This window comes from Clarias gariepinus, chromosome 13, assembly GCF_024256425.1.
Source record: "Clarias gariepinus isolate MV-2021 ecotype Netherlands chromosome 13, CGAR_prim_01v2, whole genome shotgun sequence".
NCBI lineage: Eukaryota > Metazoa > Chordata > Actinopteri > Siluriformes > Clariidae > Clarias > Clarias gariepinus.
Genome location: NC_071112.1, coordinates 30904225 through 30919992, shown reverse-complemented (window position 1 = coordinate 30919992; position 15768 = coordinate 30904225). Strand labels below are relative to the sequence as shown.

Genomic DNA, 15768 nt, shown 5'->3' with positions numbered 1-15768 from the left:
GGGTTTCGTCTGTCCACAGAGTGACCCATTGCCCACGTCATTATTGATGCCTATAACGCGCTGTAGGCGCTTTAGGTCACCAGGAATACCGGAACTCTTGTACAGTAGGTAGGTACGGAGAGACATGACGCAGTAATCTAGACTCTTTTGTATCTTTGGATTTAGAATTTGGAGAATGTAGTGCACATTTAAACCATAGCAAAAGTTAAAAATCAGGCCTTATGGTCTACGGCTTCAGGATATTTTTTGTACATTTAAAAACAAAAGTCTAAAATATGACCACTGCTAGGTGTTGTTTTAAACTTTCTATTACTGACCCAGCATACTTTTAACCCTTATTAGGTCATCCCCTTTTCCTTCCTTAAAGTCGATTAGTTATTTTTATGTTACCAAGGAACCATTAATTATTCATATATATTACACTGTGTATGGTCACATGAGCCTGCAGCCTATACACTGCAAGGCAGGGTACACTCTGGATTGGGTACCTGTACCCACTCACACCTCCAATTACACACTATGGACAAACATTGGTCACAATAATAAACCCATGAGTACCCAGAGAAAACCCAGAATGCATGCACAGACCAGAGGCTTGGTTTGATCTCCCAAGGCAACAGTGCTAACCACTTACTAAAAGACCAGAAAGTTTCGAAGACTTTAACATGGTGGAAAACATACCAGCTGTTCCATAGCGCTAACACTGGAGATAACCGAGTAAACAGTACATAAGCATCTCTTTACAGAAAACTTCACCATATCCATGATTACACTTGTTTCGTCCTTAAACGTTATTTTATTGTTGCATTTCTTCATTGTTACAGTACGTGTTATTCGGCACGGTCCGATCAATCAGATTCGAGAATTCAGCCTTGTTGCGCTTCATTTCGAATGATGCCGATTTTCCAGGTGATGACCGTTACAACAGAAGCAGTGTCTGGATATAAACAGTAATAAACAGTAAGCGTGTTCATACCAGGAGTCTAGATGTATTGGAAGCTAAATCCCCTATTTCTCCATACCCTGGCTTTATAAAGTGTTTTTCCAGGCCAACACCCAAGCACTTGCTCTGTCATGGCTGTCCACCCTTTTGGTTCCTTCTAACAGAAATTCTGTGCTGTCTGGGAAGAAATTGTGCTTCGTGTTGAGGGGTGGTGTGCTGTTTCATCACAGCCACACAGAAGCAAACTGTTTCTTTTCCTGGCACAAAATACTTTGTTTCAGACACTAATATGGACTTAGGGACAGAACGGGACCGAGAGCATGTTTTGACCCAATGTCTTTATTATATAAGAGCAAAACAATAAGTCTTTATACAGTATCATGATGTTATTGGCAAACCATGACAACATTACTGGTTAGGAGTTACACTTCTGTCAGACTGAGCCACGTTCCCACTACATTCTCAAAAAAATGTGTGAACGCAGTAAGATGCCCACGCCATAGTGCAAAAGTCAATACAGCAAGACATTTAAATAATTCTTTTGACTGTGTAAAGCTGCTTTGCGGCAATGAAAATTGCTAAAAGCGCTATACAAATAAAATTGAATTGAATTGAATTGAATTTACAGGAATGAGAGCTAAGGTTAGTGTCGCGTTTAACGTCTAATAACAACTAAAAACTTTAAGCTAGCAACCTAATACAGTATCTGTGTCAGTCCTGACCTCGCTCCAAGCCATTTACACATGTTTGGGAAAGCCATTAAAGGAGTTCCTGGGAGGCCGGCGTTTCAGATGTGATTCAGACAAGCAGTCCGGTCATGGCTCCGGCGTACTGAGAAAACCTTCTACTCTAATGGTATCCAAGCACTAATGAAACACTGGGATAAGTGCATTAGTGGATTATATAGAGAAATAAAGGGAGTTTTCACTCTCAGAACTGTGTCCTGCTATTCTGCACAATCAAAAGTCCTGGTTTGACCTGAACGCCACCTGTGCATATGAATCCATATAACTTCTCCTATGAAAAGTCTTAACTGATAAAAGGATATTATGGAGTAACAAAAAAGTGTGTGCTGTTAAAAAGCAGTTCAGCAGTGAGTGTTATGTAATATCATCAATAGCTGATCTTGCGACTTGAGAGTTGTGGATTTTTATAAAGCACCACGAGCCAGACTTCTAGGCATTCAGTGCCACACCTAGTTACTGGAAATGCTGACACAAAATGATCCGGCTTGTATAACGAATCCTGTATCCACACTTCATTTTTAATAAGCTGCATTAGCAGGTCAGATACCGATTGCTGACGTTCCAGTTCATCCAAGAGGAGAAGAGCGGCTTTGAGGTCAGGGTTCTGAAAACTTGAGACGTTTTTTTCCCACCAAAGTTTGACAGACCATGTCTTCGTACACATCTTCATGCCTTATACACGGTAGTAATGTCATGCAGAAACGGGTTTGGACCTCATCTGTTTCCTTTCTAGCCCAAACTGCACACCACCAGATCCAGGTGATTACACAGCGTCACACACCCTGTAGATTTGACCTCCTTTTTCGGCTGAGGTTTAAGACTCCGTATGTCATCTTGCCGTGATTAGGAACCCGCATGTAAAAAATGAGTAGACGTGAGCATAAGAAAAGGTGAACGAGGTTGATTGTTTGCTTTGTTATCCTCCAGATGATGAAGACTCGGAGAGAGGTTTGCAGACTTTGCATGAATACATTCGATCATTTCAAAAATAGGAAAACTCCTTTCCAGTATAAATAAATCCTTGAACACCAAAGCTTTGCTTCCATGTTTTGAATGAATTGTGCATAGTTATAGGTCTGTAGTCTGCTTGACTGATAGGTCATGTTGGTTTTGCATCCAGAAGTGCTTAGTTAGCAAGATGCCTGTTGCTTCACCTTTTAGCTGCCCGCAGGCGAGAGATAAAAAGAAAAGCTTTAGCGGGTGGAAGACGATTATCAGCAAGGTGAAATTTAAATGAATAAAACTAAGGCTAAGGTGAAAGATACACAGTTATGGTTAGGCTCGACAGCTTGTTGGATTGCTTTGTGTTCACTAGTCTAGCTGCTTAGTTAATGATTAATCAGGTAAAAATGCACATCTACTGTACATGAGCTTCTTTACACATTTAACTTTACACATAAATGCCTGAACCTTTCAGCTATTAGCTACGACTGGATTCTTTCTCACTTGAGTATACACGAGCTAATAAACCTGAGTGAATATGAATGAGGTTAAAGAGATAGAAATGAGCAGGTTAGGGTTAGGGTTAGGGTTAGGTGTGCACTCTTTTAACCTTTGAAAACATGCTGAAGTAGATGAGCAGCTGCTGAATCAGTTCTTATTATAAGCAAAAATCAGCAGTTCAAGAGTGAAAAGAATGACTCGAGGGCACTCTGGTTACCTTTGTATATGAAATTTGGGCCTGGAGTTATTTTTGATATAGAGAAAGTCCTGCTTTGGTAAGGCACAGTGTGTTTTTTGTACGAGAGAGAAAGAGAGAGAGAGAAAGAAAGAAAGAGCTCTTCATTTTCTCTTGGTCACGTCTCGACCTGCGTCTGACATCTGGGAGAGAAGAGGGGGCTGGGCAAGCTGGAAGAGTTTCCTGTCCTCTCCTCGGCAGATGGAATAGCCAGACTTAGCTTTTTGTTTTTTGTGTGTGTGTGTGTGTGTGAGTGTTTTTTACCACCTCGGCTCAGGGTGAAAACGATTGACGTGTAAAAAATGTTTTTTACCAACGGTCAGTTCCGCCACTGAAGAATTACCGGGTTACGGTCGTCATCTCGCTAAGAGATCTGTGACTTGCCCTGTTACCCCACGCAGTCAGACCGGTTCTGTAGCTACCCCAGCTGTTCGAGCATGCTTGACTCTAATGGATCACGCGCTCTGGAGACATCTCTACCTTTTATACGCATGCCAAAGCACTCTTCCATACCACGCCTCAGGGCTGTATGTCTTGTGAGGTCATTTCTCTCCACACTGTTGCATTTGTAAGTTTGGCTTGAGCTGCCAATCATCCGGCACATCTGTGTTGTTTGTACAGCGGGACACAATGCTCTAATGTGCGCCTGGGTTCAAAAAGTGCTGATGGAGCATGAGCTCAGCCTGAAGAAGATGGCCACGGCTTCTTTTCCAGTTTCAGACCAGGATGCATTCGTATTAAATACAGCATATTCCTTTTTTTTTTTTTTTTAGTTACTCAGTGGAGGAATCCAGAGTTTTCTTCATCTCCCAGCATGGAGTATGGAAATAAAGATTTCTTCCAGACAGGAAGCGAATAAGCAAAGGGGGGGTGAGCTAGGGGATACTGGGGGCCCAACTATTTCCTTAAATAGCACCCTTAGCTCTCAAATCCGCAGACTTGAGGCTCGCATTCCAGGCATAGCTCTGACTGCAACATTCAGCCCTGTGCAAACACTCAATCTTTGAGGTTTCCACAGGTAGACAAAGTAGACCGGGCCTTATTGAAGACTCGGCTCTCGTCGAGTTCCAGCGGCACTTCCTGGGGGAGCACGATGGTTCTGACCTCAGGATTTGTGACCGGTGTTGAGTTAGGCGCTATTTTCTTCTCCAGTCCGCATTTTCTATGCCAGATTTTTTTTTTAATGGGGAACACGGGCTATTGAAACACTCTCTCTTATTTTATCTACATATCAAAAGTTGCCCTCCGTATTGTGGCGTGCCTATGTTCTTTGAGGATAAGAAAACGCAGAGCTCATTTTCTATGAATGAACACCTTGACGCATTACATTGACGTAGTCTTGATGGTTTTTGAATTTTTATTTTTAGTCTGCGCTGTCTAAAAGCTTTGTTTACCAAAATAGAAGCAGAGCGAACATTAAATGGTGCATGTGCACGCCGTGACGGACTTCCCTTGACCCAGAAACCTGTAAGAGGGAGAGAGGGAGAGACAGACAGATGGAGGGAGAGACAAACTGAGATAGACAGAGAGGAAAACGGATGGCGAGAGAGAGAGAGAGAGCGCGCGCGATGGAGCTCATCGTGAGAGGGAACAATAGTGACTCGGTGCTTATTTGGTTGCTTCTGGCAGGTGTTTCCCTCTCTGTCCATCCCGATAACCGGTACGCACACAATCGCTCCCAGCACACAAACTCAAAGGTCACGAATAGACGCGTCTGGAAGGAAGACGGGGATAAACCGCACGCTCGACGCCAGCCAAACTCACAAACCTCACAAATTGTTGTTTTGTTTTGTTTTGTTTTTTTTGTCCTCCGTGAGCTAAAATTAGAATGACGCTCCTGTCTGATTTGACGCAGCAGACATAACAGTGTGGCAGTGTGTGATTCACAGCAGTCTGAGTTGTGAGAGAAGCCCAGACTGGGTTAGCAGGAGGCAGGATTGGTCCAAAGAGTGTGTGAGTCATACCCTCCAGGATTTAGCAGTGTCAGGAAGTCCACGGAGATGCCTGGACTTGTTTGGCGCAATATCAAAGTGTCAGTATTGTAAAAAAAAAAAAAAAAGCAAAAATTCACATACACAAATTCAAGGGAAGTCATAACCATAATAACCCCATGTGTGTGTGTTTGTTTTACTTACTACAGTAAAGTGTATGCTGTGTTTTACGTTAGTGTATGATTATAGAGTGATGGTGTATCGTGAGCCGTGCTGCAGTATGGGTATACGGTGCTGTATGATTATAGTGTGATTGCATATAAGCAAATGGTGCGCTATGCTATGGATATAATGCGCTGTATTTAGGGTCTTTTATGATAATACTGTGATGGAGTATAGTGTAGTATACTCTAGTATGATTTATTGTGTTTTAAAAGTGTTTGTTGTTGTATGATTAGCATGCTCAAATATACAGAAAATATATCGTGCTGTATGTTATTGTTCTGTATGATTATTGTATAACGTACTATGCTCTAGTATGCTCTAGTATAGTTTTTGTATAGTGTTGTGTATCTGTTTTGTATGTTAGTGTTCTGTATGATTATAGCATTATGATAATGATTATTGGTGTGTTCTAATAGTGTTTGTTTGTAGTAAGATTATAGTGTTAGTGTAATATGCTAGAGAATGAATACGCTGTGCTGTATGATTACAGTGTGATGACTTTCATATATATGCCCAGAAAGTGCCTGTTGAAGTAATTGCTGCTTCATTACAGTGTAGTGTGCAATAGTATGGGGATACCTCTATGTTGTAGTTTATTGTGCTGTATGATTATAGCGTGATAGGGAATAGTGTACTATACAGGAGTATGATTATACAGTAAGTGTTCTAATAGCATTTGTTTTAGTATCATTAAACTGTAGTATCCTATAGATGAGTATAAGATGCTGTATTTTCATCTGTTGTATGATTAGAGTGTAGTATGCTGTAGTATGATTATAATGTAGTTTAATCGTGTTGGTTGTAGTATGATTACAGTGTATGCTCTGTATAATCATTGTCTGTCCTAAGCATGCTTGATGTAGTATGATTTTCATGTCAGTACAGTGTAGTGTGCAATAGTATGGGGATTCTGTACTGTAGTTTATTGTGCTGTATGATTATAGTGTCGTAGGGAATGGTGTAGTATACTATAGTATGATGATACAGTTGTATCTTCAAATAGTGTTTGTTAAATTGTTAAATTGTATTTCATTTGCTTTATGATTACAGTGTGATGAAGTACGCTCTGTATGATTCTCGGTGTTGCGTCAGTGTACAATAGTATGGGTATACTACTGTGCTGTATTTTATTGGCTGTATGATTATAATGTGGTAGAGAATAGTGTAGTATACACCAGTGTGATTATACAGTAATGTGTTCTAATAGTGTGTGTCTAGCAATATTACAGTACACTTAACTAAACTGTGTTGTATTTCTATGTGCTGTATGATTACAGTGTGATGAAGTACGCTCTGTATGATTCTCGGTGTTGCGTCAGTGTGCTAGTTGTACACATAGTGTAGTGTACAATAGTATGGGTATACTACTGTGCTGTATTTTATTGGCTGTATAATTATAATGCGGTAGAGAATAGTGTAGATTATACAATAATGTGTTCTAATAGTGTTTGTCTAGCAATATTACAGTACACTTAACTAAACTGTGTTGTATTTCTATGTGCTGTATGATTACAGTGTGACAGCTTAGTGACACAGTATGTTAGTGTAGTACAGTATGTAGTATGTGGTATGATTTCGGTGGATTCTTATAGTTTTTTGTAGTATGATGGATTGTTATTATATATGTTGTATAGTGTAGCGTGTAGTGTAGGTATACTGAGCTGTGTTTGAGTGGCTGTATTATTCTAGTGTTAGATTATAGTGCTGTCATAGTTTGTTAAACAGTATTGTTGTATTACAGTGTGAGGGTATGGTGTACAGCTGTGTGATTAAATTGCTTGAATCAATCTTTTGTTGCACAATCAGTTGAATCAACAAGTCAGTTTTCGATTGAGAATCGATTCATACTTTTTTGATAAACTTTTGAATCCCTTAAAAATACTGTAGTTTCCATCTTCCACATTTTGCTAAAGTAACGGTCCTTCTTTTTATTTTTGGGCAGTCGGTGCAGTACTGCCACCTACACGACTGGAGTATGGCACAGAAAAAAAAAAGACATGGTGTTTCAAATCGACAACACAAGTTCAACAAGTGTTGTGTGTTGTAAGGTATGATCGCTGTGTATTATAGTATACTAATCTCATTCATTATGGATTCTATTGTAATGTGCCATATTGTGCTATTCTGACTAATATTCGAACGTATCGCAGCGTTCTGTACTGTGTTGTGTCGGCTGATCTCAAGTATGAACGTGTGAAGCTTTAGTGTGCTTTCGACGACACGGCTGCTGGAAGTGGAAGTGTCTGCGATATGGCCTTCAATTCATCATCTCAACTTCTCTGCCCTTTCATTCCACTGTCACCCTTTCACACCATTTGGAGAGCCATTCTTCCACTACGTGCTCTCTCTCTCTCTCTCTCTCTCCCTCCATCCTCATCCCCTCCACTCTGCTAAACGCATTAGGAGTCCGTTTAAGGTAGTGCGCTTTATCGTAGCGTCTGGCCGGGTGATCTCACAGCGAAACTATGCATCTCAGCGGCGTGGTTTGGGACGCGGCAGCTCCGTTCGGAAAACTGTTCATTCTTCCGCTGAACGAGTGGATGTGTGGAACGCAGCACATTCCTCTGAGCTGAGCTGGAGAGAAGAGAGGAGGAACAGAGAGAAGGGTGGAGGGGGGTACTCTCACTCTTTCCCTCTCTCTCGCTGACTTTTCTAATTCTGTTCAATTGCCTCTCTCTTCCACTCTCCTCATAGTTTTCTCAGGTTGAAAAATATTTTATCATCACGACCCCACTACCTATTTATCTATCTAGCTATCTAACATCCACCTTTTTTTTTTCTCTTTTTTTTCCATTATGGGGATTTGGGAATAAATACAGACTGTTTCCTCCCCGAGTCACTCCATTCTCCATGTTTCTGACGTTTTGATGCTGATGTTCGGGTGGTTGAGCTGCGCGCGTGGTGCTAGGGGCTTAAAGGTGGTGTGTCATTCTTATGGGAACACGCCGTGCCCTTGTTGTGTTGACTCAACAACTATAAAAAGGAATGGTCACACAAACACACACACACACACCACACACAGCAGCGTCTCTCTCTCTCTCTCTCTGTCTCTCTCTCGCGCTGTCCCTGTGTTTGTAGTGTTAACCCGTATTATGCAGGCTTTTCCTGCGACACCAAAGTTCACACACCGCCACAGAAGAGAGCGTTTCCTGACCTCATCATGTCCTCCGCCGCTGATTTTGCTCTAGGGCGTGAATGAACGGTGTACTGAGCAGAGTGTGTATGGTCGAACTTGTAAAAATAGGGTGTGATCTCTAAGCCGTGGGGTGTTGGTGTGTGTGTGTGTGTGTGTGTGTGATGTAGAGGATCTATAAATAGAAATAGAAAGGAATCATGTGTCTGACAAACAACTCCTCCAATTTAGATGTGTGTGTGTGTGTGTGTGAGAGAGAGAGAGAAAGGTGTGAGAAAGACTTTTGTGTTGTTTGTCAGTGTTTAACCAGATTCCTTACTTAGGTTTTTTTTATACAGTATGAAAACGTCCCCGGTGTGATTGAATGAATTGACCCAGGCAGCAAGAAAATTAAAGAAAGATTTTTGACTACAAAACTGTTGACATCATGGCCTAAGCGAGAGTTTACACATCTCATCCGTGTGCAGATGCAAACTCGGGAAAACACATGATGTTGAGTGCTGTTTATCAGATTGCACCGCGTGCATGTGTGTGTGTGTGTGTGTGTGTGGGTGAAATAGCTGACATTGCATGGTTTGTAAAACACATCTGCTATATTCTAGTCATGTTTTTATCTTGAGGCCAGAGTTGTGCTCAGATTATCGTGCTGGGTTTGACCAGATGAGCGTGTTAGATGAAAATGGCAACATGTTTATGCTCAGGGGCTTGACACACACACACACACACACACTTGAGAAAGATGAGAGATTAATATGATCCTAAAAGAACATCCGGAGATCAGTAAACCAGGATCAGTCATGATCTAATAATCAGTTTAAAATTCAATAAATCATGACGTTAAACGGTACGTACTTCACTAAAATTAGTTCCGTGCTATTCCTGTTTGTTTCTTTCTTTCCAAGTCGCCCCGTTTTGTCCTCTTAACCCCAACTGATAAATCATTTAAGCAGGGCTTTCCTCACACTTCACCTCTACTTTATGATTCACAGATTCCAAGTCTCTCCCTCTCCTCCCTCCCTCTTTTTTTTTTTCCCTTGGGCTCTCTTCTTCATGACTCATGCAGATGACCACATGGTTCGCTCCGGCTTCTCGGAGTACATCTACCTCCTGTCTGTGGGAGAGTGGAATGGAAAAGAAAGAGGATAAGAGTGTACGGGAGGCCGTTAAAGGAATGAATGAGTCTAAGTGTGTGAGAGAGAGAGTAATGGGTGAGGGAGAGTGGTGGTGGTGGTGGTGGTGGTGGTGGTGGGGGTTACGGAAGGGTTTACACAAACGCTTGGAGAGAACGTAGAGAAAGTCTGCTCACTGTTTCCATCCTCCCTCTCCAACGGCCTCTACGGCTCTGGATGGCTCCTGTAGTAGCCGAGCGTTTATTGCCACAGGCTGAAAGGAGAGAAATACAGTGAGAGAGAGATGGACAGCGAATGTGGAAATGAAAAAAATGAATACTAAAAATAAATAATTCTACATTTTAGAAAAACACACACAAATTGTAATAGAATTAGCAAATAATAGTTTGTTTTATAATCATTATGGGTGTTTTTTTTTTCTCTTTTTAATGTATGTCCTAATACCAAATATAGACAAATTAAAGGCTAAGAGGCCACACCCCCTTGAGTGGAACTGACAATCACACCAGCTTATTTCTGTCTGATATGCAGAGAAGCTATGTCTTCTTTAAAGGAAATTACATGCCCAAAGGGCCGCACCCCTTTTATTAAGATTGACATGCCCAGAAGCCACACCTCCTTCACTACTACTGACATCCACAAAGGCCACACTTTATTCATTAGGACTGACATGCTCAAAAGTCACACCCTTCCAATAAGATTGGCAGTCCCAAAGGCCACACCCCCTTCACTAAGAGTGAAAGCCCCAAAAGCCACGCCTCCTTCACTATGACTGACATCCTCAAAGGCCACACCCCTTTCACTACAATTGACATGCCCAAAAAAATTATTAATTATAATTTTTATTAAGACTGAGAGGCACTGAAGCCACGCCTCCTTCGCTGAGACTGACACACAGAGAAGCCACGCCTCCTTCACTGAATCTGAGATCCTGGATCCATTCAATCACACCATCGATTCAAACTCTAAATGATATTTCAGTGAACAATATACAGTAAGAAAGAGAAGGAGTGTGTGTTAGTGTGTGTGGATGAGTGACTGAGAAAGCGAGCAGGCTGTGGAGGAAGTGAGCGGTGGGGGAGTGACAGCGGAAGTCTGAGAGATGAGAAGCCTCTATTGTATTAGCAGCTCACTCCATCAGCTGGGCCAGAGAGGTGGAGTGATGGAAGGATTGGTGAAGAAGTGCAAAGCGTGGGAATATTATGTTGAGGTCAAAATGGTTTCCTCCGTGTCAATTGTTTTCTCTAAGAAAAAAAGTTCATGATCATAACAAGCTGACCAATAAGAGTGGTTGAAATTAAAATTGAATCTCCATCTTAATCTTCATCAATAACCTTTGCATGGTAAGATCAATTATTTCCCTCTAACAGCACACCCTACCCTGTTTATTCTTTATTTGTTGATTTCTTAAACATGTAGAAGACATATGTCTTTTAAAAAAAGGTTTTATGAGTTCATATCCAAATCGGATTCATTTTAAAGCCGTCCTGAACACGCACCTGTGGTGCTAACTTAGGAGAGCGCCTAACAGTATCCAGAGCCTCCCATTGAGCTAAACCAGTTCGAGATTGAATGTTTCCAGAATGCAGCCCGCCTGCTGTGCGATGTCAGGACTTCACAAATAACCCGACCACGTCAAAGCTCACAGCTTTTACAAATAACGGATGGCATCAGCCACGACCCTTGTAAAAATGGAAGTGCCAGAAAAAGTCGTCCAACTGGAGCGTGTCTCAGCTGAGCAGTCGCCTCTCAGTCTGAGTGTTGGGACATTAGTGATATTTGTGTTGTGTGCGTGTGTCCTAATGGCTTCTAAACAGTAGTAAACAAGCTAGTGGAATCGGCTCCCTGTAACATACACATGAGACTACTGAGACGTAGCTGAGCGTGATGAACCGTCAGGGCCTGGATTCATTCACACACCAGTTGTCATTTAGTTTGAGAGACTATTGAGGTTTAACTAGTCTTTTTTAATCTTATAATCACTCATGCTGCTAGTTTAAACAGATCATCTAGGTATCTTAAGGGTTATTTCTGGAGAGCTTGATGTACCAAACATAATTAGCTTTTTTTTTTCCATCTACTGCCATCATGTTTACAGGAGAATCTTCCAAATAAAAGAACACTGTCAGTGTGGTTTATGTGAAACGTGGTGGAAGCTCAGGGAGGTTTTAAGGTTGCTTTGCTGCATCATGTACCAGGTACCTTGATCTGGGCTCAGTTCCGTGTCTCAAGACTGTCACAGCATTTTGGAGCAGAACATACCGCCAGCCCGGTATCTGAAAGTTGTGCGCTTTTAGCAGCAAAATGAGCCGAAACATGCATCATATAATGAATGGATGGGTGGGGGAAAAGCATTGGACTGTTGTGTAGTGAGTCCTGATCCAAATCCTACTAAACCTTACCTTCAAAGGCTGAGCTAAAAAATATATATTAATAACAGCAGTATATGTGTCCATGCCAGTTTATCTGTATTTGTACTTGTAAATGTTGTAAATCAAGTAGTAACTTTCTATCCTATTCATTTTAAAAGAACTAATATCGAATACCGTGATCTTCTATAAGGGTGCCAATATATTTGGACATGACTGTAGAGTGTCTCCAGAAATCAAAAAGCGTCTTAAAAGATGACAGAGTGACGCAAAAGTTTCTGAGTTTGTCCCTACGTACGTAAATCCAGAGGATCACGAGAAACTAAGTACCGCTAGCCCTGACGTGCTCCTTCTAGTCTGAACTTTTGTGACATCAAGAAAGCATGACATATTGTGCGTAAGACCTCGAGGGCGCACAACCTAACTGTGCATTCCAGTCCACACACACACACACACACACACACACACAGAGAGTCTGTTCCACTTCTGCTATAACTTATAACGTTAACACAATTTGAATTAGAACAGTATTTGTACTTGTTCATTTTAAACACAACTATATGACCGTATGTTGGCAGGGTTGTAGAATTAGTCTTTTCTTTGTAGCTAGTCTCTTTTCTTTCTTTTTTTTTTTTGACTGACCTACATTCTCACACCTACACATTTAATCTCAGGTTAAAGCAAGTTTGTCATTTCGTAACAGCCTGTAGCAACTGTGGCTTGCTACGCTAATGTTATTAGTCATGATATTACAGTCATAACATAATTTAAACCATGGTTATATGTAAAGAATAGTCTGGAATCAAACTGAAGTTTAGCAGACAGGATATGTGACTAGCCAGATCAGGCATATCCAGCTAGCATATCCTTCTGTATACCGCTAGCAAACTGGGATATCTTACTAGCTGCTACTATATGCTGCATATTTGAATAGCTAATATATAAATAGCTAACAGGCATTTGTAACTTATATATTTGTAGCTTATATACACAGTGTGGCGAATTTGTCAGTGTTAGTTCAGATCATGTTTTATGACAAATTAATGCAGAAAACTATGAAAGTCCAAAAGGTTCAGATACTTTTTCTTGCCACTGTAAATCAAGAAGCTGAACATATACGGTTCCTTCTGCAGAAATGTTTTTAAATTGAGTAATAACATATCTTTAAACTTTATGAATCCGGTTTCAAATAGTAGAACCTAATGCATTTTTATTATTATATATTTTTTTTTATATTCTCTTCCTGTTAACACCAATGACAATTTTGAGAAAAATCATGACTGTTTGCAAAATACCTTCCAGGTGTGAGACCACATGTTTTTCAATTATGTCAAAATCAATTAATTATTAGATGTAATCAGTTTTTATGTCAAATTATGGCCAGTTATAATTATAATTTGAGTGGCACTAATAACAGACATAAAAACTTTAACTTTACGCAAAAATTTTAAAATAAATGATGACATTTATCAACACATGAAGCAAGACATCTGACATAACTTTTTCACGTGTCCAGCGCTCTTCATCTAATGACCTCTGACTTTCAAATTGTTGAATGTATTTCAAAATAAAAGTCCTTTAATAATAGTATTTAACTAGCTAGTGCACATTGTATCTAAATGGCTAACTTTTATTTACAGTATTTGATAGTATTTTTAACTAGCATTTAGTAAAATATAAGTAATATATATAGTAGTAGTAACAATTCGGTAGTATTTGAACTATTCATATTTATTAATCATGTAAATTAAGCATTAAACATGTATTTATGTGGTTTATATCTGATTTATGTGTGGTTTATGTGCAGAAACTGGCAAACGTGTGTGTGTGGCTAACTAGCATTATGAGTTATGAGTTAATATAAAGCGGACATGATTAACATACGTTAATCAGATCAGTTTGGATATTTTATCTAAGATAGCGTGGTTATAGCGTGGAGATATGTTTTAAAAAAAATTTTTTGGGTGGCTGTGATAAATGGAAATCATCGTGCTATGACAGTTTAAATTCGGTCCATACCTAATGAGGCGACATTTGTCAATGGGTGTGTGTGTACCGTTCTCTAACCAGTCCTCTATTTGTGGTATTGGGCAAAGTGACCGTGACCTCAGAGTATCTATAGCCGAACCTGAAGCTGGACGAGACAAGTGTTTCTGAGACGTGCCTCGATAGGATGGATATGTATAGCTACTTGGACACTGTGTAATAGCGTAGACATAGAACTAGGCCAACTGATTTGGACGAAAGGTAAAATAAAGAAATAACATCTGTCCCTGTCCTCTCGCAGCCACGTTGGTCTTTAGCACTTTTTATTTATTGCTGATAACTTTTATGGCTTGTCATAATGTTTTTTTGTTTTAAAGAAATTTCTGCACATGTAAATTAAATGCATTTACTAAAACAAGTATATTCTTCTCATGTCTCATTCTCAGCGGTGATTGGCCAGTGGCGGGCCGAGCCAAGAGAACGTCTCATCTCTCTGGTCCTCACCCATCTGCCGCTCCTGAAGCCGGGTAACAGTGAAGCCAAAAGCGAGTACATGCGGTTACTACCCAAAATCCTCACGCACACGATCGAGTATGGGCGGCACCTTGAGGAAAGTAGACAGCTGCTCTCGTATGCACTCATCCACCCGGCCACTTCTTTGGAAGACCGTGCCGATCTCGCTCTCTGGCTCAATCATCTAGAAGAACGCGCAGCCACGCGCACTGCTGGAGGAGGAGGAGGTGGGGGTGGAGATTCACTAGAGCGGGTGCCTTCTTCTCATCATCTCTATGCCCATCATCAGCGTTACGGTTCCGATGACCGCCTCAACGGCTGGCAGGGATCCCGAGACTCGGGCATTGCCACCTGGCACACACAGCAGCAACAGCAGGGCTGTGAGAACGGACATCTCCTCCTGTACCCGTCATCATCAGTCCCTTCTACCATCAATACAGTGGGCACGGGAAGCGGAAGCAACTCCAGTGAGTGGATTTATGTTTTAATTTTGGGCTGGCATACACTGACAAGAATTCTTTTTTTGACATATGGGTCGGATCAGAGTGTTTCTTTTAAGGTCTGATCAGTTATTTACATTAGATCTGATCTATGTCAGGTTTGATTAGCAGTTCTTGTTCGATCTGTTGGTTGTATATACTTTGGGTCTAATCAGAGTGTGTGTATATATGTGTGTGTGTGTTGTGGTTGGTCTGTATGCTTTTTTTGGATCTGATAAGTACTTTAACACTGATTGATCTTCCGTTTACGGCATGTCTGATCTGTATTTCTTTTCCTTAAATCAGTTTGGGGTGTTTAAAATCAGTCTGATCTGTGGGTCTCGGTCAGTGTGTTTAACTTTGTCTGATCTGCATACATATAGTAAATTGTGTCTGATTAGTGTGTTTTCCAGGAATCTGATTAGTACACTCAGGTTGGCTTTGATCAGTCTGTGTTAGCTGATGTTGGGCTGGACATTAAAGTTACACACAAACTCTTTATACTCTGTCTGATCAGTGGTTTAACAGAAGAGTCTAATCAATGCATACATTTTGTTTAATCAGATAAAAGTCTGAATAGACCGCATACACTGAAGTTGATCTGTATGTTTATGTTGGATTTTGTGTGTGTTAAC

The 15768-nt window shown here is 40.7% G+C and overlaps 1 protein-coding gene across 4 annotated transcripts in view; it reads left to right on the top strand.

The window, feature by feature from the left end:
• samd4a (sterile alpha motif domain containing 4A) overlaps positions 1-15768 on the top strand; it is a 44882-nt gene that overhangs the window by 10286 nt on the left and 18828 nt on the right. For all 4 annotated transcript variants that reach the window (XM_053510361.1, XM_053510360.1, XM_053510359.1 and 1 more), the window contains exon 3: positions 14588-15121. In XM_053510361.1, the coding sequence (XP_053366336.1) occupies positions 14588-15121 (534 nt within the window). The remainder of the gene's footprint in view (positions 1-14587; positions 15122-15768) is intronic.